Genomic DNA, 27,437 nt, shown 5'->3' on the forward strand with positions numbered 1-27,437 from the left:
AAGAATTTTTTTGCCATACAACGCAGTTTTTTTATGGAAAGAAAAAAAATTGTAAGCCCCCCCCCCCGAAACGTTTTACCATTCCTGTACATTTTTTTTTACTTGCAGAAGCCATTTGCAATGTCTGAAAATTGGTTTACAAGATGTATTAAAAAATTAAAATAATGCAGGCCAAGTTCCAGATTAAACATCAATCTATCATAGCTATTAACGTAATCGAGATGTCATTTAGTCCCTAGTTATGGAATAGTTAAGCAATGACAAGGGTTTACATTTTTTGTACAAAAATAAATAAAATTATAAAACTTGAGCAATCAGCTGGGACATTGCATTGGCTGCCATGGCAACTGCACCAGGTTAACCTCTTTGCACCAGAACTGCAACTATACAGAATATCAAACGACTTTGAAAAGTGAGACAAGGGATGCCAATCGTGTTACAATACAGATTTGATGAGGAAACAATCAAACTAAGAAATAATGTAGCCGATTACATATATATATATATTTTTTTTTTTTACACATATATACATAGAGCAGCATGCTGAGTTATTACATAATGTGGTCGTGTAGGAATACTAAGAATTCCAAGGCCCCGTCCTGTTATGACGTTGCAGATTGCATGATCAGCCTATGACACTATAACCAAGTCTGATGCCGGCTTTGATTTAGGACGGTGCCGATGTTACTGTACGCGGGCACCGAGCGCATCCACATGCTTTTTACACACAATAGGACTTCCCTCCTCCTCTCTCCTACATGTCGCCCATATGTGCCTCCTACTCGCCACACCCCCAGCACACAGGCTCCCCACCACACTGATTGCCCGTGTCTGGCATTGTGTCTATCAAGCCCCCTGATCGCACAGCGCCGTCTACTCCAGCCCCTGGGTCTCTCGCTGTAAAGCCCGCAGTCCCCCGGCCGTGCCGTCTCTTGCCCCGCACTCTCACCTCGCGCAGATCACCGACCTTCCCTCTCGATCCGGTTTGTGTCCCACTTTTGAATAAACCCCCTACAGGTACCCGCAGCCTGGTGCGGCCTCGGCCTTGTGACGTCACCAATTTAAAGCCCCACCTCCGCAGCCAATCAGAAGCAGCCTTAAACAACTGCTAGCCAGATGTTTCCCATTTGCAAGCGAAGGCATCCCGGAGGTGTGGAGCCCGTGCGGGGGTAGGAGGGGGGTCTTTACCAAAACACAGAGCTGGCATACCGACAGAAACAGCCGTCACGGTAAATAGCAGCGTGTGGCAAGCTAGGCATACATGAACTGATTGCACTGCACGTTACATACATGATCTGATTGTGCTGCACTTTACATACGTGAACTGATTGTGCTGCACTTTACATACATGATTTGATTGCATTGCACTTTGCATACATGAACTGATTGCATTGCACTTTACATACATGATCTGATTGCGCTGTACTTTACATACATGATCTGATTGTGCTGCACTTTGCATACATGATTTGATTGCGCAGCACTTTGCATACATGAACTTTACATACATGTCTGCGTTCAGGCCGTTACAGATCTGCACTGCACAAGTTTATTATTAAAAAATTAAATGCAAATCAGAAGAATTGGAGCAAATTTCGGTTAAGAAGATACCTTTTATTGACAAACAAGTATAATAGATTGCAAGCTTTGCAGACCATCTAGATCCCTTCTCCATGCATATTATTTGAAGAACAGACCTAGAGTACCGGTATCTTAAAATACTTCAGTTAGCCAATTCAGGCGTCATCTTAACCAAATTTCCCCTTTTTTTCTCTTTCTATAATAGATTACAAGCTTTGGAGACTATCAAGGTCTCTTCTTCAGCCATATTATATACAAAGAAGAGAACTATATATATATAGTCTTAAAAGCTTTCAATCTATTATACTTAAAAAGTGTCATCTTTACCAATGTTTTTACATTTACTTTCTTCGGCTAATGTGGCAAAATAGTTTCATTTAATCCTAAATGATGGCATTGTATCAATGACTGTTTTATTTATATAGCGCCAGCAGATTCCGTAGCGCTGTTACAGCAAAAATTTGTTTAAGAAACACAATTTAAAATGAATAATAACATTAAACCACATACAAAAAGAGAAGAGGGTCCTGGTCTTGTGAGCTTACAATCTATGGAGATCATGTAAAATACCGCTATAGAGAAGTAATAAGCGCAACACACGTGTCGTCTGGACAAATAGCTCGGAAGATCATATACATGCGTACAGGAACATGCATTCTTACCCCAGTTACACGTCTTTGCTGAAGAATCACCCGGAATTTGTCAACGTCTTGCCCTTCTCACTTCCCTCTTCCAAGACACATGACAGCAAGGGCAGGGCTACAGATACAAGAAACAATCAGGCCACTGATCGGGAGGGGAGATAAGGCACGTTTATAGCTCAGGACCCAAAAAATCTTGGGGGCAGACCTCAGGAAAAATAACCGACACAAAGATACTTTGTGATAACGAGAGGAGCAGCGTAGACTATCAGCGATCTGATCGCAACACAGATAGTGGCCATAAATACTCGCATATCAAGCACATACCACTGAGTAACATATATGACAGCATAGAACCCCTGAAAAAGAGGTCATGGCGGGACAACCAGAGATAGCCGACAGCAGCCCCAGCTCTTTTCTTTAGACTACAACTCTCACCAGCCCTGTGTTGGCAGAGGGTAATGGGAGTTGTATCAGTGGTGGGGGGGAAACAATTTGTCAGACTGCTGTAGTGGGACGTGATTCAGCGAACAAAAATGCAATTGCAAAGGATCATGAGAGTTTAACTTTGCAAACGTTTACAGGAAACATGCGCACAGTTATTATTAGGAGCATCGTCATTTATTTATAAAGCGTCAGTCTGTTGTAAACATACCCAAAAGCATCATTAACGATTCCTTCCTTCCATGATCTGCATTTCACCCTCCCACTATATATATATATATATATATATATATACATACAAGTATATATACACACACACACACACATATATATATATATATATTGTAACAAGGTGCGGGGTGTTGTCGTGGAAGGGGTATACATTCCCCCTCGATTTTGCAGGGTTTTATACGACATATAGGGCAGGCTGGTGCTCCACCCCGCAGTTTACATGCACCTGGATTGACGCGGGTTCCAGGCCGGGAGTTTAAGCTGACTCCAATGCACTGGTCAGCTGCAGGTAATTAGCTGCACCGACTGCAATATAACCTGACCTGTTGGACAGAGGGGGAGAGAGAGTTTGTTTGGAAGCAGCAGAGCTTGCTATGCCCAAAAGAGACCATCAAAGAGGTTGGTGGGATTATGGTTTGTTTTAGTTTAGACCCTTAGTAGTGAGGGAGTTATATGTTAGTAAGCGCTCAGACGAGCTAGGCTTTTGTTTGTAGCGAATTTGTGTTCTATGTAATCCTGTAAATATCTGCATACGTGGACTACAAATAAATCGATGGTGATTACCTAACTGAGATGTGGCGTTAATACCCTAGAGGACCGTGCTGTTTGGTACCCTGTGTGGGTGCAGGATCACAATATATATATATATATATATATATATATATATATATATATATATATATATACATGTAGATATATACACACACACATATATATATATATACACTTATATACATACACACACATATAGATATATACACACACACATATATATATATATATATATATATATATATATATATACATACACACACACACACACACACACATATATATATATATATATATATATATATATATATATATATATATATATATATATACACAAAGCATGTAAGACATGGCTCAGATGGCCCTTCACTTACCTGCTAAGACGACCCTTTAAATGTTCGCGTAGTTCACATATGGATGGGGCTACGCCTAGCTACTGGCTCACATGACTAGTTGAAATGTCTTGTACCGTGTAACAAATAGTACATCATGTTGCTCCCAGCCCTGCACTGTCCTGTTATGAGGCTTACAGCATCTGGGTCTCATTTACCCTTCCAGAGCGCAGCCAGGGATTGCATTCCCCTTATGTTTACATTAGTGCTGTTTGCTTCAAATCCCAATGGCGGAAACAGAAGCTCTGTCCAAGGAGTCCTTTTTTTTTTTTTTTTTTTTTTTTTTTTTTTTTCCTGAGGCCGCTGCATACTAAGAGGCCCTTGTACTGAAATAAAGACTCAGTGAGACCCCTCTCTGGAACATGCTTCTAAATTCTCCTTCCGTATAGGATGTCTATGAATACACCGTCCAATCTTCCAAATGTGGAACAACACAGTGATTTAAAACCCCAGCCTCAAGCACTAGCATCGTCAGTTAACAACATTAGAAGAAAGGATGGCTATATATATACAGTGGGGCAAAAAAATATTTAGTCAGCCACCAATTGTGCAAGTTCTCCCACTTACAAAGATGAGAGAGGCCTGTAATTTTCACCGTAGGTACACTTCAACTATGAGAGACAGAATGGGGGGAAAGAATACAGGAAATCGCATTGTAGGATTTCTAATGAATTCATTGGTAAATTCCTCGGTAAAATAAGTATTTGGTCACCGACAAACAAGCAAGATATCTGTCTCTCACAGACCTGTAACATCTTCTTTAAGAGTCTCCTCTGTCCTCCACTCGTTACCTGTATTAATGCCACCTGTTTGAACTTGTTATCAGTATAAAGGACACCTGTCCACAACCTCAAACAGTCACACTCCAAACCCCACTATGGCCAAGACCAAAGAGCTGTCGAAGGACACCAGAAACAAACTTGTAGACCTGCACCAGGCTGGGAAGACTGAATCTGCAATAGGCAAGCAGCTTGGTGTGAAGAAATCAACTGTGGGAGCAATTATTCGAAAATGGAAGACATACAGGACCACTGATAATATCCCTCGATCTGGGGCTCCACGCAAGATCTCACCCCGTGGTGTCAAAATGATCACAAGAATGGTGAGCAAAAATCCCAGAACCACACGGGGGGACCTAGTGAATGACCTGCAGAGAGCTGGGACCAAAGTAACAAAGGCTACCATCAGTAACACACTAGGCCGCCAGGGACTCAAATCATGCAGTGCCAGATGTGTCCCCCTGCTTAAGCCAGTACATGTCCGGGCCCGTCTGAAGTTTGCTAGAGAGCATTTGGATGATCCAGAAGAGGATTGGGCGAATGTCATATGGTCAGATGAAACCGAGGTAGAACTTTTTGGTAGAAACTCAACTCGTCGTGTTTGGAGGAGAAAGAATGCTGAGTTGCATCCAAAGAACACCACACATACGGTGAAGCATGGGGGTGGAAACATCATGCTTTGGGGCTGTTTTTCTGCAAAGGGACCAGGACGACTGATCCGTGTAAAGGAAAGAATGAATGGGGCCATGTATCGTGAGATTTTGAATGAAAACCTCCTTCTATCAGCAAGGACATTGAAGATGAAACGTGGCTGGGTCTTTCAGCATGACAATGATCCCAAACACACCGCCCGGGCAACGAAGGAGTGGCTTCGTAAGAAGCATTTCAAGGTCCTGGAGTGGCCTAGCCAGTCTCCAGATCTCAACCCCATAGAAAACCTTTGGAGGGAGTTGAAAGTCTGTGTTGCCCAGCGACAGCCCCAAAACATCACTGCTCTAGAGGAGATCTGCATGGAGGAATGGTCCGAAATACCAGCAACAGTGTGTGAAAACCTTGTGAAGACTTACAGAAAACGTTTGACCTCTGTCATTGCCAACAAAGGGTATATAACAAAGTATTGATATGAACTTTTGTTATTGACCAAATACTTATTTTCCACGATAATTTGCAAATAAATTCTTTAAAAATCAGACAATGTGATTTATGGACTTTGTTGTCTCATTCTGTCTCTCATAGTTGAAGTGTGCCTATGGTGAAAATTACAGGCCTCTCATCTTTGTAAGTGGGAGAACTTGCACAATTGGTGGCTGACTAAATACTTTTTTGCCCCACTGTATATATATATAGCCATCCTTTCTTCTAATGTTGTTAACTGACGATGCTAGTGCTTGAGGCTGGGGTTTTAAATCAGGTGAAAATATATTACCAGTAGCAGTATTGGGTAGGGAAGTAGGCATCATCAAGTAATATGTGGGCTTCAAGAGGTGTTTCTCAGGACTTTGGACCAGCCCCTATATAAAAAAACTGGTATATTTTTGGAATTTCACACTATTGTGGTAAAAGCCATTGGGGCAAACCTCAACCTAATACCACAATGCTGTGTTCATTGGAAAAAATGGCTCGGGATCAACACACTTCAGAAGTCTTGGGTTTTGTTCTTGAATCTATGTTTCAAATATATGAGGATTACTTCTAGATTGAATTGAAGTAAAGATCATCAGATAAATATGGCACAAGGGGAACTTATAATGTCCAACAGGAGCAAGGAGGTAATTTTCCAAAAACTATGAATGTTACATTTGGAACTAACTCACCAGGAAATGCAGAAAAGAACAAACTAGGCAGCCATTTTCAGCCGAGGCTGCTAGGAGCATTGAGTCAGATCCATTGATAAATGAGCAATGAAGGACATTTGTTGTCTTGTTCCACGACAAGTAGCAACTGTCAATGTCTGCTCAAACCACAAGTATCCGATTTATGATCAGTGAAAGAGAACTCTAAGAGACTCAAATGTGGATCAAGGACACGGTAAAGAGATCACATGGATAAGACTTTGAGGCTTTTGAGTCGGGTGAAAATAGGAGGACATATAAGTATTGGAACAGCCATCTCTGAGCATTAGGGCCGAGCAAACTCATTTAAAACAGACAGAAACTGTGCCAGCAACCATACAGTAATGATACAGAAAAGTTTTTAAATAGACCTCTGATTATAAATAACCAACCAGCTGACGGGAGGCCTGCAGATGGTAAGTAAGGAGGTACCATTACTGACATAAAACAATAACTATTGCACAAAAACAATCTTGTAAGGGTGAATACTCATTAATGGTAAATGCTGCATCAGAAGTTAGTAGCCTAGTAGTTAAAAAGTCTGAATAAACACTGAACCATATGTAATAAAACCGCATGTGATGCCTTTATACAGGCCAGAAGGGCATACAAAGTTTTATTTGCAGGTGTAGGAACTATTGACATGCCCGAAGTACAAGAGAGTTTATCATAAGACTATAAAGAGAGAAATTTTGATGGAAGTGAAAAAGAGAAGAGCCATTTCTATCCCAGCTGGTCAATACTGTAAAATCATAACACTACAGAAAACCACAAACGAGAAAGAAACTGTGTGAGATTTTACCAGCGGCAGTCTGAAATGTAATGTTATTGGGAGTTGCCAACCTGATGTTTTCTTTGAGAGCAATTCAACAAAAATGTACTGCTGAACAGACCGTTGGCTTCCTTCTTTTAAGAGAGTGTTGGGGTAAATTGTTTTTCACTGCGGGCTTAATTAGAGCTCACGGGTGGTTCTTTAAGGGCCTTTATGACAGTCTTCCCGAGTACAGCTAGTTCTTTGTGTGCATGTGCATTTACTAATTTAACTTCATGATTATGATGTATGCCCAGATCTTTCTACTAACTTCCTGTCGGTATCACGGGAATGCAGAACTGTAAAAGCACAGAGAGCTTTATAAGTAGACACCATTTCTAACCCGTAGCATTCTTTTTTTATATCTGCTCTTGAAAGTATTTATAAAAATGTGAGAGTGGGTCTTGTATATAAAAATGAACCATTTTACTCTTCAAGGTGGTTTTTTGTACACATTTCAGAAAACACTATATTTCTCATAACAGAGAATTATAACACTATAAAGAGCTGAACAATAATTAACTAATTAATGATTAGCAAAAATACAGCCGATCTCATTATCTCAATTTATTATTTTACTGAATGTGCGATTAGTAAATTTTTGTGCAGGGATCACTTAGCTTTTTGTGTAACTTCAGTATTTTGCTATTACCGGTGGCAGTGTTGGGTAGGGAAGCCAGAAGAGGGGTAAAGTATTTTAGGGAATGCCCTGAGACTGGCACATGCAGGAAATGCATTCTGTGGGTAGAGCACTTTGTGATATCACTATCTCCCATGTGACAGAGGAGGAATATGTCATGACATCACAATGCCACTAATGTATTCGGAGTCGATCTACATTTGTAACCAACCATCAGAAACCAGTGTGTTGGTAGGTTTATCTATCTATCATCTATCTATCTATCTATCTATCTATCTAATCTATCCCTATGTTCTGGAATTCTATAATGACTATCCAAAGACACAGAACAATTCACACTAAATGTGTCTTAATTTCAATTTAAATGTGTCTTTAATTTAATTTAAATTGGCAGGACACAGCTGGAAACACAACGCTTCTTGGCGATCTTTAAAGAATTTTGTTGATGCTGGCTAGTGTTAACGTGAAACTCAATTAATATTTTGGTAATTTTTTATGTTTTAATTTACAAATGTTTTCTGCAGTAAGGATATAGCATCTCTATTGTTTTGAGTGCTCACGCAAAGTTGTTTATTTTGTTTTCCCGCTGTATATCATTGCACAGTATCTCCTTAGGATCACTAAAATAACAATTTGACTTACTTATTTCCTGTGGAAAATATTTTCACTTATCTTTGGATGGTTGCATTCCTTCATAAAAGCTCTATTAACTTAGGACTGCTGATACCCGAAGCCTCCATAAAATACCTATTGGCATCTGACATTGAGTCCTACAGCCATGTTCTGGGAGCCAGTTATAGTTAATCTGGAGTAAAGGTGTGGTTGGTGAACATTATTTATTGTGTTTCTGTATTCTTCTTGCATCTTCTGACTCTATAGATCATCAGTAATGCCAATTTTGTGCGGCCTCATGTATGCACACATGGGAACTTTCTGAATTAGCTGATCTTCAGATTCCCCTGAATATTCTATGTAGTGATTCAGCAAACCAAATGGCTTTAACACTGGTCCTCATGGAAACTTTGACTTGTTACCTGCATTTAAGCAGGGATATCAACCTGTGTGACCCTGAGAACCTGCCCCTTCACAATGAAACCCTGAGAGGGGGGAAAAACCCTGACAGTTTCCAGGTATGCATGTTTGCAATATTTTTGTGCACAATAAATTGAGATTTTATCTTAAGATCCTGTTTTGCCCCTAAAACCTGTCCCATTTCTGCCCCTAAACACTTACTCACTTCATTCATTCACCCATTCAGTCACCTGCACCCCCTTACCTCTCTTGCAGACCACTGGTCCAGGGGCAGGTCGATCATCACTGGCGCCGTGCAAACTCTTTCCCCGCCCACGTTCCTGCTCCCCTGGGCGGGGAAAGAGTTTCCTCACAAAGTGTGCAGACATCACACCAGTGAGCTGCAGGCCCGTGTTAGGCGGCCGTCGCGGCACCTCCCGCCGCCCTCACCCCCCTTTAGGTACACTACTATATATGTTGTACTATATATATATATCTTCGTTCAGCCAGAATACCAAACATACGAACATGTCGGCAGCAAAATGTAGACGAAGACACACAACACGAAGAATCTGCGTGTTTGTCTTCGTCTACTAATCTCCCTGGTCCCTTCCCCATCTAGCCTACCTTATCTACGCAGCATCACCAATTGGTTGATGCCAGAGTCGCCCGCACGGCCATTTCACTCCTGACGGCGGAACTTGGCCGGAGGTGACCATGGTCTCCCCGCTCCAAGAGTTAAAGGTCCATATGAGCCACTCTATTTGTCGCCAGCAGGGGGCTCGTCTGCTATCAACCAATGAAGCGCACTTGCACCTGCGGGTAGCGGGTACTCAGGTGAGTCACTCCGTAGGGGTCTCGGCTGGGGATCCTGACACTTTTGTTGCCAAGGTTTAGACATTAATGGCTGTGTTATTTTGAGGGGACAGCAAATTTACACTGTTATACAGGCTATACTCTCACTACTTTACATTGCAGCAGAGTGTCATTTCTTCAGTGTTGTGACATGAAAAGATATAATAAAATATTAACAAGAATGTGAGGGGTGTACTCACTTTTTGAGATACTGTATATATATTTATATATATATGCAAATACATATCCATATGTCACACCTCTTGCCCCCGCTTACCTCTCACCGCTCCGGCAGCTTTCCCTCTGGCTGAACACTGTGCGAGCAGTCTCGGTTTCATTGCGTGACCCAGATATGTTCCTGTTTCCCCGTGCCGGTTGAAAATAGTTTAGAAAGGGCCCTTCTGGATTGGTGTGGTCCAGGTGGGAAGGGCCCTTTCTAAACAATTTGGAACCGGTACGAGGAGACAGGAAGAAGGGGTCGCAGGGGACACCTGTAGTTAACCCCTTAATGACAAAGCCCATACATGTACAAAATGCATTGTTTTCAATGAGTTTAGGGACCACCCATTGTCCTTAAGGGGTTAAACCAGAGGCTTCATGGTGGAAGGGGTATCTGCCTAAGTTATCCTTTAGTGGGCGGGGAGTAGGCAAGGCCATCCTGCCCAGAGAAGGAAGAAACTGAGCTGAAGACCTAGGGTAGCAGGCAGGGCCGGCCTGACAATGGAGCCGAGTGGGGCAGCCGCTCCAGGCGGCACTTTTGAAGGGGCGGCACTTCGCCGCCCCAAGCCCTTTTTTTTCTTTCTTTCTTTCTTTCTAAAGCGAAAGAGAGAGAAAGGGGCGCCGAGTGGTTTTCGCTTACCAAGCTGTCACTACCCGCTCGGTGCCCCTCTCTCTCTCCTCATTACAAGCCGGCACCGAGACTGAACAGGGAGATTCACCGCAGGACTGCTGAAAGGTAAGTACAAGGGGGGGGGGGGGGTAGATAATATGGGGGGGCAGCAGGGTCGGAGGGAGAGGAAGGGTAAAACAGGGGGGGGGGGCGGCATTTTAAAATTCGCCCCAGGTGGCATTTTGCCTTGGGCCGGCCCTGGTAGCAGGCCTGGGCTGGCCATTTGACATACCGGGCAAATGACAGGTGGCCGGCTGGCCGACAGCACCCGTACCTACTATATGTGTCTTGATTTACTACAGTATATGCACTTCATACAGACTTCTTTTAATTTATACACTGTTATGGCATTCTGACAGATGGCAGTACTTTACTTGATAACCCAATTTTAGGATTAGTTACAGAACTATATACCTAAAACTTGGTTGGGGTGGTTCTAGATGCCCTTTTCATTCGTGCATCCATGTGGAACACTCTTGAATACTACAACTTTATAGAGGGGGGGGTTTGTGAAGTTCTTTCACTTATTCAATCTTCTGAAGCCAGGTTTGAACCAAATCTTGGTCTCAAGTCCACGCTGACTTGTCCAGTGTAGCCAATGGTGCACTTTTCCTTTGGTGGGTTGTTAGAAATGTGATTAAGGAACATAGCTTTACCACAACTTTTTATGTGAGTTTGTAACTTAATGAGATAAATATAGAGAATAATATATTTCATTTCTAACTACATTTTCCGATATTTATAAGCAGTATTGCTTCTCTTAGGACTACAGTACACTTAAATCGACTAAATGTTTGGAGCTTATAGGAAAAAGGGACATTGGGGTAGGAAAGAAAGCCAAAGAGACTTGGGTTACAAAGAAGGACTGTCCCTACTAAATAGGGACACTAGGGAGGTATTAGTTTCGCTCCATTTATTACATGAGAAGAATAAGAACTAATGGAATCACACACATGGGCAAACTTTTAAGAACACCAACCCCTGTTCCTGCCACCATATTACTAAGCAGTTAGAAGGGGTAAGGGGTGAACTGCAGGTCATTCATCCACCTTTCGGGCTGCAGAACACTGACATATTCATACCCACCAAACAATCCGAGCTTTTAAAAAAGAGGCACATCAGGGAAGGAAGAGGGACTGAAGGTTTTGGTTTGGAAGGTTTTGGTTTGGAACATAAAACACATTCCAGCCACATTTGCAGAGTATCTCTGTGTTAAATAATAAATAACATGTAGTATGTTTATGGGGAGTAAATGTGAGAAAACCCACCGCTATACATACAGACTACAGCAAACACAATAAAATGCAATTATGTCAATATGGTCAAGTCCGTGGAATCAAAGTAAGGAACCTTTTTCCCATACAGACCCTCAAATGAAGAATGCATATAAAAATATGGATAATTGTAGATAGATACAGTTTTGGCGTTAGATATGTAACAGGAACCAGGGGTCTGTAGTAGAGATCCCCTGGTCATTGTCACTGGTACCCATCTCAGGTCCTCCAAGGAGTGCCTTCTGAAAATGACACTAGAAACATGGTCTCTGGAACAGCTGACTCTCCTTTTTCAAAAGCATTATAGCTCTGGTTGTGGACTGTTGTTCCTACTCAGCAGTGCAGACAACTACCAGGCAATGAACTCTTTATCATTGGAAGGACACAGCTTTACAAGATTTGCTGTACAAATCAAGAGGAGATCAGAATAAAAGTTAAAACTCGGTATCTAGACAAACTATTCAATAGACAACATGCTTTCACGTATAATGTTGGGGATCAGGTGTCCAATGGGTGAAGCACCTACTTTCCACAGAGGCCAATTCTCCATGCTGTGCAATGAGGAAGGACAAGTAATGAGAGAAGCAAGTGCCTTCTCCTTGTTATTCTAACCTTTATTGTATGCGTGATGCCTGATGCCAATCCCAGGGACACCTTCTCACTTGTACTCACAGCACGCCCTTCCTATCTTACCTATGCTTTGTGACCAAAAAAATCATCTTTGTGCAAAAAATATATCAGCTTAGGGCCAGGCTCCATCTACCACTAGCCATCATCATACCTAGGAATGCTCCCAATTTTACCCAGAGGCCAAAGAAATAACAACTGTCTACAGGGCCAGTGTTTAACCTTTGGGTTTGGGTAAAAGTATTTGGTCATGTCCCTGTTCTTCCCACTCCCTGCCCTTTTCAAGTCTATTTGGACTAGCCTAATCCCAAGACATAGTTAGCATGTCCCCCTTAATGCTGCCATGTCCACTTTAGCATTTAAGAAGCAGAAGACGGAGAGATATATGTGGCCACCCCTTTGAATTTTCCTGTTATGCTCATCATGTTACTCCCCACAGGTACTCTCCATGTTTAAAAAAACGGTGCATCAGAATTAGACATAGGTGTGTGTGTGTGTGTGTGTTGGGGGGGGTGAGTATACCTGTGTGGGCCACAAACAGCTGTAGATGGTGATTGTTGAAGTTGCCTTGACAAAAAAAATGGCTGGCTAGTTTTTGGGCTAGCTAGCTATGGACAGGGCCGGCCCGACAATGGAGCCAAGTGGGGCAACCGCTCCAGGCGGCACTTTTGAAGGGCTTTGTCGCCCCAAGCCCTTTTTTTTTTTTTAAAAAGCGAAAGAGAGAAAGGGGCGCCGAGTGGTTTTCGCTTACCAAGCTGTCAGTACCCGCTCGGCGCCCCTCTCTCTCTCCTCTGCGGCGAGTCTCCTTGTTCGGTCTTGGTGCCGGCTTGTAATGCTGAGTGCCGGAAGATTTCCGGCGCTCAGCATTACAAGCCGGCACCGAGACCGAACAGGGAGACTCGACGCAGGACTGCTGAAAGGTAAGTACAAGGGGGGGGGGCGGAGGGAGAGGAAGGGTAGATAATGGGGGGGGGCGGCAGGGACGGAGGGAGAGGAAGGGTAGATAAGGGGGGGGGCGGCATTTTAAAATTCGCCCCAGGCGGCATTTTGCCTTGGGCCGGCCCTGGCTATGGATGTTATAACGTTATTTAGTCTGGGGCGACTAGAGCTGTTAGAGACAGGAAATATACAGTACACAGATATCCATCATCATTTCAAAAGTCACTCTATTTGTTTATAGTGAAAAAGCGAGAAAGGGAAAAAAATGCAAGCTCCATCTAAACTGATCACCATAAATGAGCTGACCCTGAGACTCTTGAAAGAAAATTCATGTGGTTTTCGTAAGAACAGCTGGCGTTCAGGGTGCCCTTACTTGACCGCTATATGTAGACTTAACACCTTATGCAAGGATGAGCTACTGGTGATATTCATGGTTTACTTCCTCCTGACACATCAAGGAAGCAACCACAAGACTGTAAGTGTGCAACTTCAGCGCGTTTCCTTTCATCTCTTCTGGTTTTTTTTGTCTCCTTCCCTTTTTGCCTCTTCGCAAGCTTACCCGACTCTCTGCCCATGTGTGATACATGCAGTTTAATTCATTCTACAGTAGATGTCCAACATGCTACCCATTAAACTGTATGCCACTTTGATGTGTGATTAAAGGCTCTGTAGCATTGTAAGATTAACAAAGATATGACTTGATAATGGTCATAAAGAGGGTTTGAAGTGTAAAAAGTGGTCACTATAGCAACCAAAAGAACTTTTACTTATTAGTTAGAATGACCTTTACATACAGAGCCCCATAGTTCATCATTTTGGCCGATCCCAATATAGAAATTTTAAAAAGAAATTTTCCATAAATGCAATGACACGGCTTCTGACTTACAGTACAGTTTTCAGCAGCACTGGATAGGGGTTACAGGAAAAATAATGTTAATAATAATAATTTTTTTAAAAAAAACATCCGTGTTGTTAAAGGCTTCATTGATTCTTATCTGTGTTTTCAACAAGATCTTCAGATAGGGCCATGAATGCCGTTCTCTACTAGAAGCAACAGAGCTGTAAGGGGAACACTGGAGCCACTGAATGCCGGCATGACTTCTCCCCTCACACCTTAGTGTTTGTATTTACCTTCAGTCCTAAACCATGAAAGGGAGAACTGTGAGGATATGGTCTGCTGCCCTAGGAAAGGAAAGAGCTTTCACAGGAGCCAAACTCCCATGACAGCAATTAAATTATATTACACCTAAGCTTTTCCATACCACAGCTTAGCTGGCATGCACAGATGACTCTCCCAGATTCACAGCTTTAGACCGTAGTATTTTGAGTATCCTGTATGGGTCACCAGCGTGTATATTAGGGTGTCCATGCCTTTAGAAGAATAATGTGTTGTTGTTATTAAATGGCTAACAGGCTCTCCTTCCTTTATATGGTATGAAAGCGTAATGCGGAAGGCCAACAAAAAATGTCCACTTGTCTCTCTTGGGACTTGTCAGTATATTCTAAAGTGAAGCAGATACTCCTCTACTGGAGCCAACAGGGATAGTGTATTTGTTTCTATGGTAACTGCACAACTTCAAGCACGTTACTCCAAGATTAGCTCTTGTATTATATGGTTGTATAATTAATTTCATGTATAGAGCACCAGCAGATTCCATAGCTGTATTACAACTGTCAGTTTCTCCTCTGTCCAGCACACAATTCTAGGTCCTGTCCATCGGTGTGCCTGAACCATTCCTAGAGCTTTTAACATTCTCAAGACCTCCTGTTTAACAGGAATGATGATGATGTCAGTTTTGGCATCCTTGTTTGATAAGTAATGCAGGCTGGAAAAAAATACGAACATTAATATTTTAAACATTTTAATTCCTCTAGATTGTAGGCCTGCAGCAGGGCACCCCCTTCACCTAATGTATCTGTTCATCTTAGTCTGTCAACTATATTTTTGTTGTACCCTTTGAATGTATGTACTGTAAGAAATTATTGGATCTATATAAATAAAAGTTAATAATAATATTCTGCTCTCTTCTGTGTCCATCCCTCTGTAACTCATTTTGTTAATCCCTCTGCACTTTGCTCAGCTATCCCGTTTCCATGCTTTAGGCCATGGCTTAATAACTTAATGCTTTGCTCTTCTCTCCCATGGTCTTCAAAGGTCCTTAAAACACTTCCAGCTGTGCCATTTTGCCTCATAGGAGTACACATTTGTCACTTACTAGGGTCTAGCTGCAAAACCCCATGGTGATCCGATTTAGTCTCTTAAAGGGAATGCATAAAAGTACTTTGTAAGCTCCAGAGCCGCTGCATTGTCGGTTTTGGCTGTGTAAAGAAGCCAGCCACCAGTAGAAAAGAACCTATGGCCCGTAAGGCTGTTGCCAATGGCTTCCCTGACATTCATGCCAAAGATCCTGTCCTTTACGTATCTGGTGGGCACTCATGTACATAATTTATTGACTGCTGGCCTTAAAGTGCTATGGGTGATTGTAATCCCCAGTCTGTCCCTACGTTTCAGGGTCTTGTTAAGATCATCTAGAAATCTTGTCTACGTTGGCACCGGAGCTGGATGGTGGTAGATTCCTTAGCCCTGTGCAATGCTCAGAAACCGATGTGTTACACTGAATGCATTTCCTGTAAAGCAAATGTGCGGGGGGGGGGGGGGGGGGGCGGCAAGGAATTTAAAATAATGTATAGAGAATTCTAATGCTCTATACAGCTGGAGGGGGGATAGCACTCACACATGATGTAAAGTGCCTCTGGAGTGCAGTATCTGCTGGTCACTTCAACTGGAGGCCCATGCTACAAGAGTGGCAACAGAGGACAATAAAACCCACGGCTGGAGCGCTAGCTCTACTGTACGGATCTGCTACGGATTGCAGTGCACAAGCTATGGCAAAATACCCCAAAATTATTTTTAAAATGAACTTGCCTTCTTAAACCATTTTCACCCCTTTCAAAACAGCACAGTGTTAAACATGAAAGTCCCTTTTTCATTTTTGACTTGTCCCGCAATTTGTCTGTTCTTTACCCTCGACAAAGGCGTTTTACTGCAGAAACATATATGTAAATCCATTTATGGTGCTGTGCAAATACACTAACTTATGACTCAATACATGAATGGTTACAATTGCCTTGAATTACATATTTTTATAGCATTTTTGGGGTATGCTGTTCACCAAATGTCATTTTGGGTTGCTTGCTAGGAAAACCCCTTGAAGTTACAGCACTCTTATTTGACGTTGGGCATTTACTTTGCCCCCTGAATTTCTTTATATTAAAACAGAGGAGGTGAGCGCATGCGACCTATACAGTGAAAGGAAACCAGCAGCTTGGACCACCACTGCTTGCGCTGCGGAAAGCCAGGAGGAATACAGGAGTGCCTGCTAATTACGGTGCCAGACATACCTTCCCCCTAATTATTCGTTTACAGGTAATGTGATCATTTTGCATATTGCGGCAGGGTGGACTTCTAGGCACTCTTCAAGACTGTTATAGCATTAGGGAAATAAGGTTATGTGGGTAGAGGCAATGCCTGTTGTGTCTGTCTATCTATAATGTGACTGCATCCAGGAAAAATTGCTTGGGGTGCCACTTACACAGGACTGACCCTACGCAGCACAATTGTGTTCAAATAAGATACAGATCACACAAAGATGTTCCGTGAACTAATAGACAAGGTAAGCGTTACTCTGATAATGCAGGACCCTCCGATGTGACGCTCACAGTGGAATTCTTGGGATGCTTTTTATTATAAAGCTCTCAACTAAACTATGCTAGGAATCAGAGCTCATGGTCCATCACTGAAAACCTTCTGAAACAAAACGAACATTTGTTGGTGGCTGTCAAAACCTGATCTACTACACAAGGTTCTAAGCAATGCTCCTTTTGTCAGACCTTGCAGATGTTCACACAGACACTCGTGCATAAAAATGACAGCGTCTAGACTCGGGCTGTGGCTCCGTGCCAAGGCAGCTGCTGTGAGGGAAACCCCGAAAAACTCCAGGTAACTCGAAATCAAATAATTCTGCATTACGAGTGAGCACAGCTGGGGACTGAGAAGTGACTTAATAAATGCACTATTTGGAACATATTTTGCTTCCAATGTCCTAAAACAAAACTAAGTATCAAGCTGTGCATTTGCCAGAAATTGTATCTCACTATATATGGGGCCTCGCAAATACATACATAGCCAGGACTCAGAGGAAAACAAACAAAAATCCTTTGTACAGCACTCCATAACATGATGGCACTATAAATAAATTAAAACAAACTATATAAATACGAATCACTGATTAGTTAAATATTTTGGTTATATTTGGACTACCCTTATAAGCTTCTCTATTGGTGCGTTAGAAGCAGAAGTATTCTTTGGGTAGGACATTGTAGTGTACAGTGCTGTGGAATCTGTAGATGCTCTGTAAACGACAATGCCATAAAGCATTACAAATAATAAGACTGCATATTACGTTTCTACTAAAAAAGTGGAATACCTACTGTAAAAAATTGCCTTATGAATAAAATAATCAAATATTTTGTTATAAAGACTCAGATTTTAGGGAATCTCATCTCTTACCATATTGTTCCTTAGATTGATAATGAATCCAACCTGCATGATTTGAGAACGTCTCCCACCATTTTATCGCCCAGCGGTTTCTGATTACTTGCTTAGCAATAGTTGTAAATACTGTAAATTCTTAGAGTGGATAGGGTTAAGATTAGTTTAATTGAGCCGATATACCACTTATAGTTAGGGTATATCTACTCCAGCTGCTCCCTTTAAGCCTACGTTCTCCGACTGCCCCTCTGATTAAATAGCTTGCATTTCATTTCTTTTACAGAGCGCATCCAAATATTGAGGCATTTAAAAAAGGGATATGCATGGATAATGGCATAGTTAGCAGGGAAGTGTATATTGCTATATTTTATATTCATTTTTACGATGCTATATCGACCATTTAATACAAGACCCTTATAAGGAAAACTGATGCTCTGTCTCTTTTCTGAACTATACTTTTTCATTTTTGGAAAACAAATTGTGCCAAATACGTGTATAATGCACCCAGCCAGCCATGCTGCCAACAGGGTAAAAAAAAAAAACAAAAAAAAAACTGCTTCCAAATATTTAGAAGTAGTTTTATTATACTTGGATAAAAATGCATGAAAATGTAACTTTTCTTTGCTACCATTTGTTTAAATTGTTTAGCAGCTATATGCAATGCCACGGCAAAACATGAGACTGCTCACACTTCACCTTTTGAGAAACCATATTAGACTTAAGACTTTTTACACGTAGCTTTTAATAGATTTTGTAACAAATTGACATTAGGTAACAGTTACCTAAAATTCAGTAACACATGCAAATACGACTGCAGCCTATCATTAGATCATTACAAAAGCTTGTAAGTTATAGCTGCTAGAATTCACAGAGGCTTTAGATGACGTTTTAAAGCCGGTACATTTGACAGACCTTGGGATTTATTCCAAATGATGTTAGGAAAGGAACAGTATAGGGTATGGTTTCATTGATGTATCTGACTCAGGTGAAAGACTGGGAATCTATGTTGCCATTGGGTGTAGACACTGCCGGTGACACCAGGCTTTCATCTGAAGGGTCTGTAAGCACAGAAGAGGACAACCCCACGGCTTGCAACTGACTCTAAAAGAAGAAGCAGTAGTAGTTTAGAAAACATCTTGAAATATGCTTAAAAAATGCAAATGTTTCTTTCAACTGAATTGGCTGGATCACATATCAAGCTTGGACAGCCAACAGACCATAGAAAGAGTATGATTTAGGCCTCTGTTTGAAACCAGTAGCTACAGCAAGCAACCAGCCTTGATTCAGTGCCAGCTGTTTATGATGCAATATATACCTGGCCTGCCGCTCCTACTAAGGACTCTGCTGTCAACAGAGGTTGGCTCCCAGTGGCCCTTTGGGATTCATCAGCAGCTACATCAAGTGGTGTCCTTGAAATGTCCTTGAAAGGTTGTTCAGCAGAAGGGTCAAAAAGCAACGGAGATGGGGGACACTGCATTCCATCCCCAACAACATCAAGGTCCTATCAGAGAAAGTCAAATTAGCAAGGCTCAAGTCCTCAAAATAAGTAATTAATGAGCAGTTTTAACAAACCACGTAGTAAACCTAACCAGGACTCACATCACTGAATTCAAGTGGCAAGTTTTCAGTAGGCTGCAACTCAGCAGTGCTCAAATAAAGCTCTATTGGAGCCACATCCATCGGCACTGGGACTGTTAATGCTGGTTCCGACTTGTACATAGGCGATGGTAACGGGTAATGTAGAGGACAGCGGGGATCCTCAGAAAGGCTGACAGGTTGAGGTTTGTTACAAGGAACCTCTTCTGAGCCCGCACACAGCTTAAACAAGACCTGATTGCTGTCTTGGCAGATATCTAGTCACAAGCAGTTAAGGGGAAAGTGCCCTGCAAAGAACATTTCATACAATACTACCAATTTAAATGTTGCCAGACTCATACATACACGAAGTTACGCACCGACCGCACCAAGTGCTCAATATCGGCTGGTCAGTTTCAGACACACAAAGGTTAATGCGCGGATGTTTATTAGGAGGTACACATGCTTTGTGTTACACTACTGCTCAATTTTCTCTTCCCATGTTAATTTAATTTCAGGATCACTTTTTGGACAAATTGTTCCTTCCAACTGAATTGGTTGGGCCCTTACGCGAAATGGCACAGCCAACAGACCATAGGAAGAGAGTTCTTTGGGCTCCTGTTTGAAACCCACAGCTACAACAAGCTGTCAGCCTTGATTTAGGGCCTCTTTCATTTTCAGTGGATTCTCGATCAGAAGTGCCCAGCCTTTAGGGACAAACAGGCCAAATGTTTGGCCTGGCACCCCACTTAAACATTACTTTTTATGCAGGTAATCAAACAATTCTTAGCCTGTTTGCAACACACATTTAAGTTTGAAAATCTAGATCAGTAGTACTCAACTCCACTGCATTCAGTAGGACACAAAAGAAAAAGCACACACCCAGCTCAATCAAACGAAAAAAGGATACGGGACAAACAGTGCCTGGCCATGGGGAGGCTTGGATTAGAGCAGCGTACATCATCAACAAAGGCCAGGCAACGCTGACTAGACCGTGTTGTGTGAGCCTGCACAAGAGAAAAATAAGATTTTACAACAAAAACAAAATGGGATATTCACTTTGTCAATTTGTGAGAAATTATATATTATATATATTTTATAAAAAAAGGATTTAATCCCCAATCCTCAAGCGGTTAACGCTAGCAAGTTTGAGAGAGTATTTGCCCGAGTCCACACCTGCTGTGATGCACCTTCAGTGGCGAGTATGCGGCGCTCCTTCAGCTGTCGATGAAGTAGTGCTTCTACACCAAAGCGCCTTCTGTATCGTCGCAATGCTTTCAGCCTCTTAAGGCTATCACGCTCCTTGGGAGAAAGGCCTTCTGGGCCCGTGAGAAGATTGTTCCCTAGAATGAGGAACAGACAACGGTGCTGAAAGCAGCAGAATAGGTCAGAGTTATTATGAATCACCTCAAAAGTTAAGGTTTAATGTTTAGCAATTATTCCTGCTGAGGATTTATATTTTAAAAGCGCAACATGGAAGGTTACTAGAGATCAATTCAGTCCATGTGCATCCATGATTGAAATAAAGTGCAACCAAACAAATCGGGATAAGCATGATAAATGGCTTTATTGAAGGAGTAGCCACATAATGATATATAGAGGAATTGCAAGAACAGGACATAAATTGTGATCATTTACATTTGTAAGACTACTGCGGGCAGATTAGAGCGTAGCAATATCTGAAACTAAACTGGGAATATTCAAAGACACAAATGTATTTCTATTCATTTCTGCTACCCGTGGCATTAAATTTCAGCTTTATATTGCCAACCACTAGCCTTCAGGGTGCACCTTGAGACAGTGGAGTGTCCCTTTAATATGGTGCATCTTTAATGAAACTGGCTTAAAAAAAAAAGCGCATATGTCCCAATTGTGCCAACATTTCCCTTTAAATCCTTACGGGTATGACACTAGATCACAGAGTAGATGTGTGCGAGACAGCCAGGCAACGATTAGAACAGGGCTCGACAAATCCCGGGCACCAGGTCGCCTCAGAATTTTGTCCTGGCGCCTAGGTGTTTGTCAGCCTGTGATCGCGGGGGGCGCTGCTGCTGCTGTCTGCCCAGGAGTCTGTGCAGACAGCCCAGCCACTCAGAGCCCGCCCCCGAGCCCGAGGTCACTCCCACGGAGTGATCCTGTAGGCTGAAACCGCGACTGCAGGAAAACCTGAAATCGCGTTTTCAGCTGCCACAGGCAGCTTCAGGAAAGGGGGTTGAGTGTTGATTGGGTCCCCACCCCCCTGCTGCCTGATCGCTCCATGAGAGCGACAGTGCAGCGTTAACCCCTACAATGCCGCGATCGCGGCATTTAGGGGTTAATTCCCGTTTTGTAAGGGGCTCTGCTGCTGGTGGTCTGCCTGGAAGCCCAAGCAGACCAGCAACAGCAAAAACGAGCCCCCCACAAGCCCTTTGATGATTCCTGTAGGCATGGAAGCCTACAGCAGTCATCAGAGACTCCCCCTGCAATGGCCAGAGGCAGCTTCAGGGACAGGGGGAGAGGGTTCTTCGGTCTCCACATGAGTGTGGACACCAGCCCCAACACCCCCCTGCTGCCTGATCTCTCCATGAGAGCGACAGTGCAGCGTTAACCCCTTCAATGCCACAATTGTGTATAACACATTTGTGGCATTGCAGGGGTTAACATTTGTCCCCACTAAATATCAGTCAATGCTGTGCTCCAATGGAACATCAGCATTGAAAGAGTTAAAAAAAAACCAAAAAAAAAACCAGCACTGACCTGAAAGTCCAGGGTGCTTCCAGGTCAAACGCTGTGAGTTTAGTAAGTGGGCTGATGATGATCAGATCACTCCTAACCAACTGTTAGTTTAAGAAAAAATCCTGGCTCCTAACTTTTTTAGCTGGCGCCTAGATTCACAACAAATTTGTCAAGCCCTGGATTAGAACTCTTATCATGCCCGAGATTACAGCTTGATAAAGATCAAGTTATGACATACATATAAACTGTAGATCAGATACATACCAATTGTTTCCTGTTCTGCCTTCAGACTGTGTAAATAATTCCTTCTCTTTTCTTTCAGTAAATGTTGCAATCGCTTGAACTGATCAATATAGAGAGACTGCAGACGAATCAGCTTCTCTCGCATTATTAGAGTCACCTCCTCCGCTGTGTACACTCCAGCATGCCTAGGGGATAAAATAAAAAAGGAAAAACAAAACAGATCTTTAGCAACCTTTTGCTTTAACTAAAGAAGAAGAAAAAGAGTGCCTGCCCTTCTGGAGACCACATGTTCAAGTGTTTAGGTTAAGGAAGATGACATTCATTATAATCTCCTGACAAGTGAAATTAATGCTCTAATGAGTGATTTAATAGACACCCAATAGATTGTCAGCTTGCATGATCAGGGCTATCTACTTCAGTACATACATTCTCTTCAGTACCGTATTTGCTCGATTATAAGACGACCCTGATTATAAGACGACCCCCCAAAATCTGAATATTAACTTAGGAAAAAAAGAAAAAGCCTGAATATAAGACGACCCTAAAGGAAAAAAGTTTTACCAGTAAATGTTAATTCATGTAAACTATTTTTTTTAATAAAAGCTATGATTGAGAAAAATATTTTTTTTGTTTTTATTTCTTGTATTTTCCAACCTGTCCCCCAGTTACGCACATCTGCCCCCAGGCTTGCCACTCCAATATGGCACTGTGGCCCATGATATGCCTTTTTGGCATATAGGGAGGTATAAGGCATTTCAGGAGGCAGAGTGGCATTAAGGGAGTTAAAAGGCATTGTATAGAGCACTCTGCCTCCAGAAATGCCTTATACCCCTATATGCCACTCTGGCATTTAGGGGGTTAAAATGCATATTATGGGGCAGAGTGGCATATAGGTGTATAAGGCATTTCAGGAGGCAGAGTGCTCTATTAAATGCCCCCTTAACGCCACTCCAGAAATGCCCTATGCCCCCATTTAACACACACACACACACACACACACACACACACACACACACACCCTATACCCCCATTTAACTAACACACACACACACTCTCCCCTCCCCTCTCAGCCCTCTCTTACCGGTGCTTCCAGCCGGGGCAGCGGGTTGACGTCGCCTTCTGCTGCAGCCGGAAGGAGGTGGAGTTGGCAGCGGGGGTTTGTATCCGTCCGTCGCGTATACTTTCCCCGGCTGTCAGAGATCAGAGTTCCCCGCACCGGTGCGGGGAACTCTGATCTCTGACAGTCGGGGAAGGTTTGCGCGACGGACGCAGACAACCCCCGCTGCTAGCCACACCTCCTTCCGGCTGCAGCGGACGTTGTCTACGCGGATCGCGTAGACGTCAACCCGCTGCCCCGGCAATACAGCAGGAAGCACCGGTAAGTGTGTGTATGATGGGGGGGGGGGTGAGACAGGAGGATCCAGGTCCCCTGCAGCGGTGCGGGGGATCTGGATCTTAGTCTCCTAATCAGACTCTATTTGAGGTCTGATTAGAAGACGACCCCGATTAGAAGACGAGGGGTATTTTTCAGAGCATTTGCTCTGAAAAAAACCTCGTCTTATAATCGAGCAAATACGGTATATTGTTAATGTGCACTGTCCCATTATTGTAATAGCATCTGCAGGCAGTCTGTAAAGAAATGCAATATATTGCAATACTACTTAGAAAGTACTACTTACTTCAAAGGGTCCTCCTGGTCACTGTCTAGGCTGTCAGCTTCACTGTCAAGATCACCTCTCCATGTCTGATCCACTGTTAAAGTGTCCTGGTCACTATCACTGAGACTGTCCTCATCTGATAGAGGGGGGGGAAAAATCTTATAGGAAGGGTTCTACGTGTGTGTATGAAATATATATATGCTTTAGGAACAACAGATTTTTATTTAAGAAATATATATAACATCTATAGACAAGATGGGTAACTACATTTCCAGTGGGAACTGTGCAATTTGGAGTTTATCCAGAGCTGGACAACACATGGGACTTCTCAGAGCAGAGATCTGCTAGGTTCTAACGGGACAGCATTTTTACCATGTTTGTTAAAACTTGATTTCCTTGGCCTGTTTGATAAACCTGCACAAACTATATATCATTTTGTTCAGGAGAAGTAGAAGGGACTTTTAAAAGAGACAAGTTTGTGAAAAATAGATTTAAAAAAATAAAATTTTTTCCTCATGTTTAAACCTATGCTGTAGGTACCACAGCTCAACATCTCCCGATTACAGTTATATCACACGTACATTTTATGTGGCCCACGCTTTACATATCTTTCTTAACACTAGTGGCGTAGTGATTTATTTTTTTTTTTCACTTCTAGTGGAAGTTCTAAGGGGTACTTTATTTTCCCAATGCAGTGTCGGTCAAGATAGAATATAAATTTATATTTTACGCCAGTGATGTCACGATCATATGATTGGGCTGCTATCAATTTTATTCAGGTTCTCTCTCCACCTTCTGATCTGTCTGCACACTGATTAGCAAGGAGGGATCCAAAGTCCAACATTGCCGGCTGCAATATGTGTGATCAGCCAGCAGGGGCCACAATGGTGGGCCCTACAAGGTCAAGAAACACACTGCTGAGGTTCTCTCCTGTCCTCAAGTAAACTTCCGGTTGGCGTCAGCAGTGACACAAACCGGAAGGGAATGCTCAATCGGTCATTCCTTGGGGTACTGCGTACCAGCGCTCACAGCAAGCCCCGTTACACACAATCAGTCGGCAGGAAGCAGCCTGATCTCACGTGTGGAAGCAGCGACAAGTCCCTGCTGCGTCAACAAAATCAGGACGTACCATTACGTCCTAGTGGGCTTTTTGCCAAGGGTTTTAAGGACTTTAACCCAAGCCTATGTGTGGTTGGCTTTTTGTTTATTTCATCTTACAGATGAGAGGCATCAATACTGAAGCAGTTTTTAAGTTTCCAAGTTGTTTATTCGTGTGCCATCAAAAGGTACACTTTCAGACAGGATTCTTTGCCAGAATAGTTCATCAAAATAACACATTAAAATGCTCTTCAATAAGGACATTTTGGAGATACATAGAAAGTAGATAGTGACTGAAGGTTAATAACTAGAATTTATCAATTTTAAGCACAACAGTTACATACCAAGAATCCTGCTGGCTTCGCTTCTGTTGTTTTCCTGAGCTTGAGAGCCAAGATCATTACGGGCATAGGAGCTCAACTGGAAGAGCAGAGACTCACTGGTTGGGCCAGGGTTTGACTTCTTCATCTGAGCCTGAAGTGCTAGTGCATTCCTGCGGGCATGCTCTGCGCAGAACGAAACCCTGGCAGAAAAAGAGAAAATACAGTTCTCAGACAGAAGGCAACGGGTAACACTAGGTAAAAGCCTGGGCTACAATAGAGTTTGAATACTTAAGGTAATACTAATTCAAACTTCTCAATGACAACTTTTGTTCTGCCGGTTCTGCGCTCTCACCCAGCCTTCTGTTCGATCCCAGAATGCCATGCCGGCTTGGAGATAATGATGGAGGTTTATAATTACATTTTTTTTTTGGTTAGCACAATGTATAGGTGAAAAGATACCCTCTACAAAGTGACACCTTGTCATTTTTCAACGACTGCAGCACTTTAAAGTTCCCCAGCCTCTGCGAGCCTTGCATTCTTTCTAAGCAGGGCTGCTTAACCTCACTCCTCTCCATTCTCCTACATTTATGCAATCTAGCATAGTGGCAGCGTGGACTCAATCCTGGCGCAACTGAAGAGTGAACTGCCCCAAATGCCTAGACACATGTGTGGGTGCAGAGCACCATACACTTGGGTACCCGATGATGCTGACATATAGAGATCAGCAGACAGACGCTGAATGACTAACCTAACAATATTGCTAAAGGACATGCCGCCTGCATATTACTAAAACAACCTGCCGGCTTCACTGAAATAAAATGTTTAAATTCAACGTCATCATATTGATCTACAGAGTCCCACGGGAAAATTAGGATATATGGTCCTGTTCTATTTGGATATTTAACAGGTTAACTACAAACATGGCAGTCACCTTCTTTCATAGTGTGCTTTTGAGACACAATAACTTGCTAGAACGACTTCAATTGGGGTTTTTTTGTAAATACAAAGCTGGTAGGAAGCTCTTGAGGTTGCGCAATCAACACAATGTGCCCGCTAGGTGCGCTACATTGTACCAGAGCTGCTTCGCATATAGCAAAGGACTATACTGGCCAATATCACCGCAAGAGAGGAATATGGATATTTCACAGAAAGTATACCGGACAGAATGTCATATTACCCACTTATTTGTGGATGGCGGATCCACTTTAATACGTTTATTTCAGCGATAACACAAATGATCATTTCCGGCAGTTAAGCAGGTTTCCTCACCCATCCTTTTTCTCGGGCTTGGGTGCCGCACTGGTGCAGCGTCTGCCGTTCTTGGTGGACACGTAGCTGCACTGCTTGAAGGGAGCTTGCCGGTCTTCCAGGATGTGCTTGATGCAGTACTCGTAGCCCTCCATGCGGGGCTGAGAGCATGGGCGGTGCGTGAACGAGCAGGACAAAGCCTCCTGAGCCCTGGGCACGGGAGTCAAGCGGCCCCTGCTTGTAGGCAACACATGGATCCGAATCCTATTCATGTCGGGAAGACCTGCTCTGAAGAAGACAAAAGAGTCACATTGTAAAATAAGACGCGGGCACGTTTATAGCACCGTCACCGCTTAAACGATCAATTCCATTAAAGGCATAGAATGCTACGCAGCACCGCGGGATATGCAAAGGCAAATCAACAGGGGCATCTATATTCTGCACGCTCATCATGGGGTATTTCAGCTCAATATATAAAAAGTTACTCACTGGCAAAACATAGATAAAGAGTAGATCACAAGGTGGCC

At 42.7% G+C, this 27,437-nt stretch overlaps 1 protein-coding gene and 2 non-coding genes across 3 annotated transcripts; all 3 read right to left on the minus strand.

Moving 5' to 3' along the window:
- Positions 1 to 19,031: 19,031 nt before the first annotated feature.
- On the minus strand, positions 19,032 to 27,182 carry LOC149279015 (KAT8 regulatory NSL complex subunit 2-like). The gene is made up of 9 exons (XM_089501505.1): positions 26,932 to 27,182; positions 25,684 to 25,862; positions 24,263 to 24,377; positions 22,605 to 22,768; positions 20,802 to 20,968; positions 20,536 to 20,632; positions 19,650 to 19,903; positions 19,366 to 19,551; positions 19,032 to 19,151 (listed from the first exon to the last, which is right to left on the minus strand). The coding sequence occupies exons 1-9, from the start codon at positions 27,180 to 27,182 to the stop codon at positions 19,032 to 19,034; spliced, it is 1,533 nt and encodes a 510-aa protein (XP_089357631.1).
- Positions 19,209 to 19,343, minus strand: LOC149279016 (small nucleolar RNA SNORA2/SNORA34 family). The gene has a single exon (XR_016278605.1). It is a non-coding gene; the product is annotated as a small nucleolar RNA SNORA2/SNORA34 family (small nucleolar RNA).
- Positions 20,160 to 20,294, minus strand: LOC149279017 (small nucleolar RNA SNORA2/SNORA34 family). The gene has a single exon (XR_016278602.1). It is a non-coding gene; the product is annotated as a small nucleolar RNA SNORA2/SNORA34 family (small nucleolar RNA).
- Positions 27,183 to 27,437: the final 255 nt, after the last annotated feature.

Source organism: Sceloporus occidentalis, unplaced genomic scaffold (assembly GCF_023333645.1).
Source record: "Sceloporus occidentalis isolate IW3139 unplaced genomic scaffold, rSceOcc1.0.p SCAF_175, whole genome shotgun sequence".
Classification (NCBI taxonomy): domain Eukaryota; kingdom Metazoa; phylum Chordata; class Lepidosauria; order Squamata; family Phrynosomatidae; genus Sceloporus; species Sceloporus occidentalis.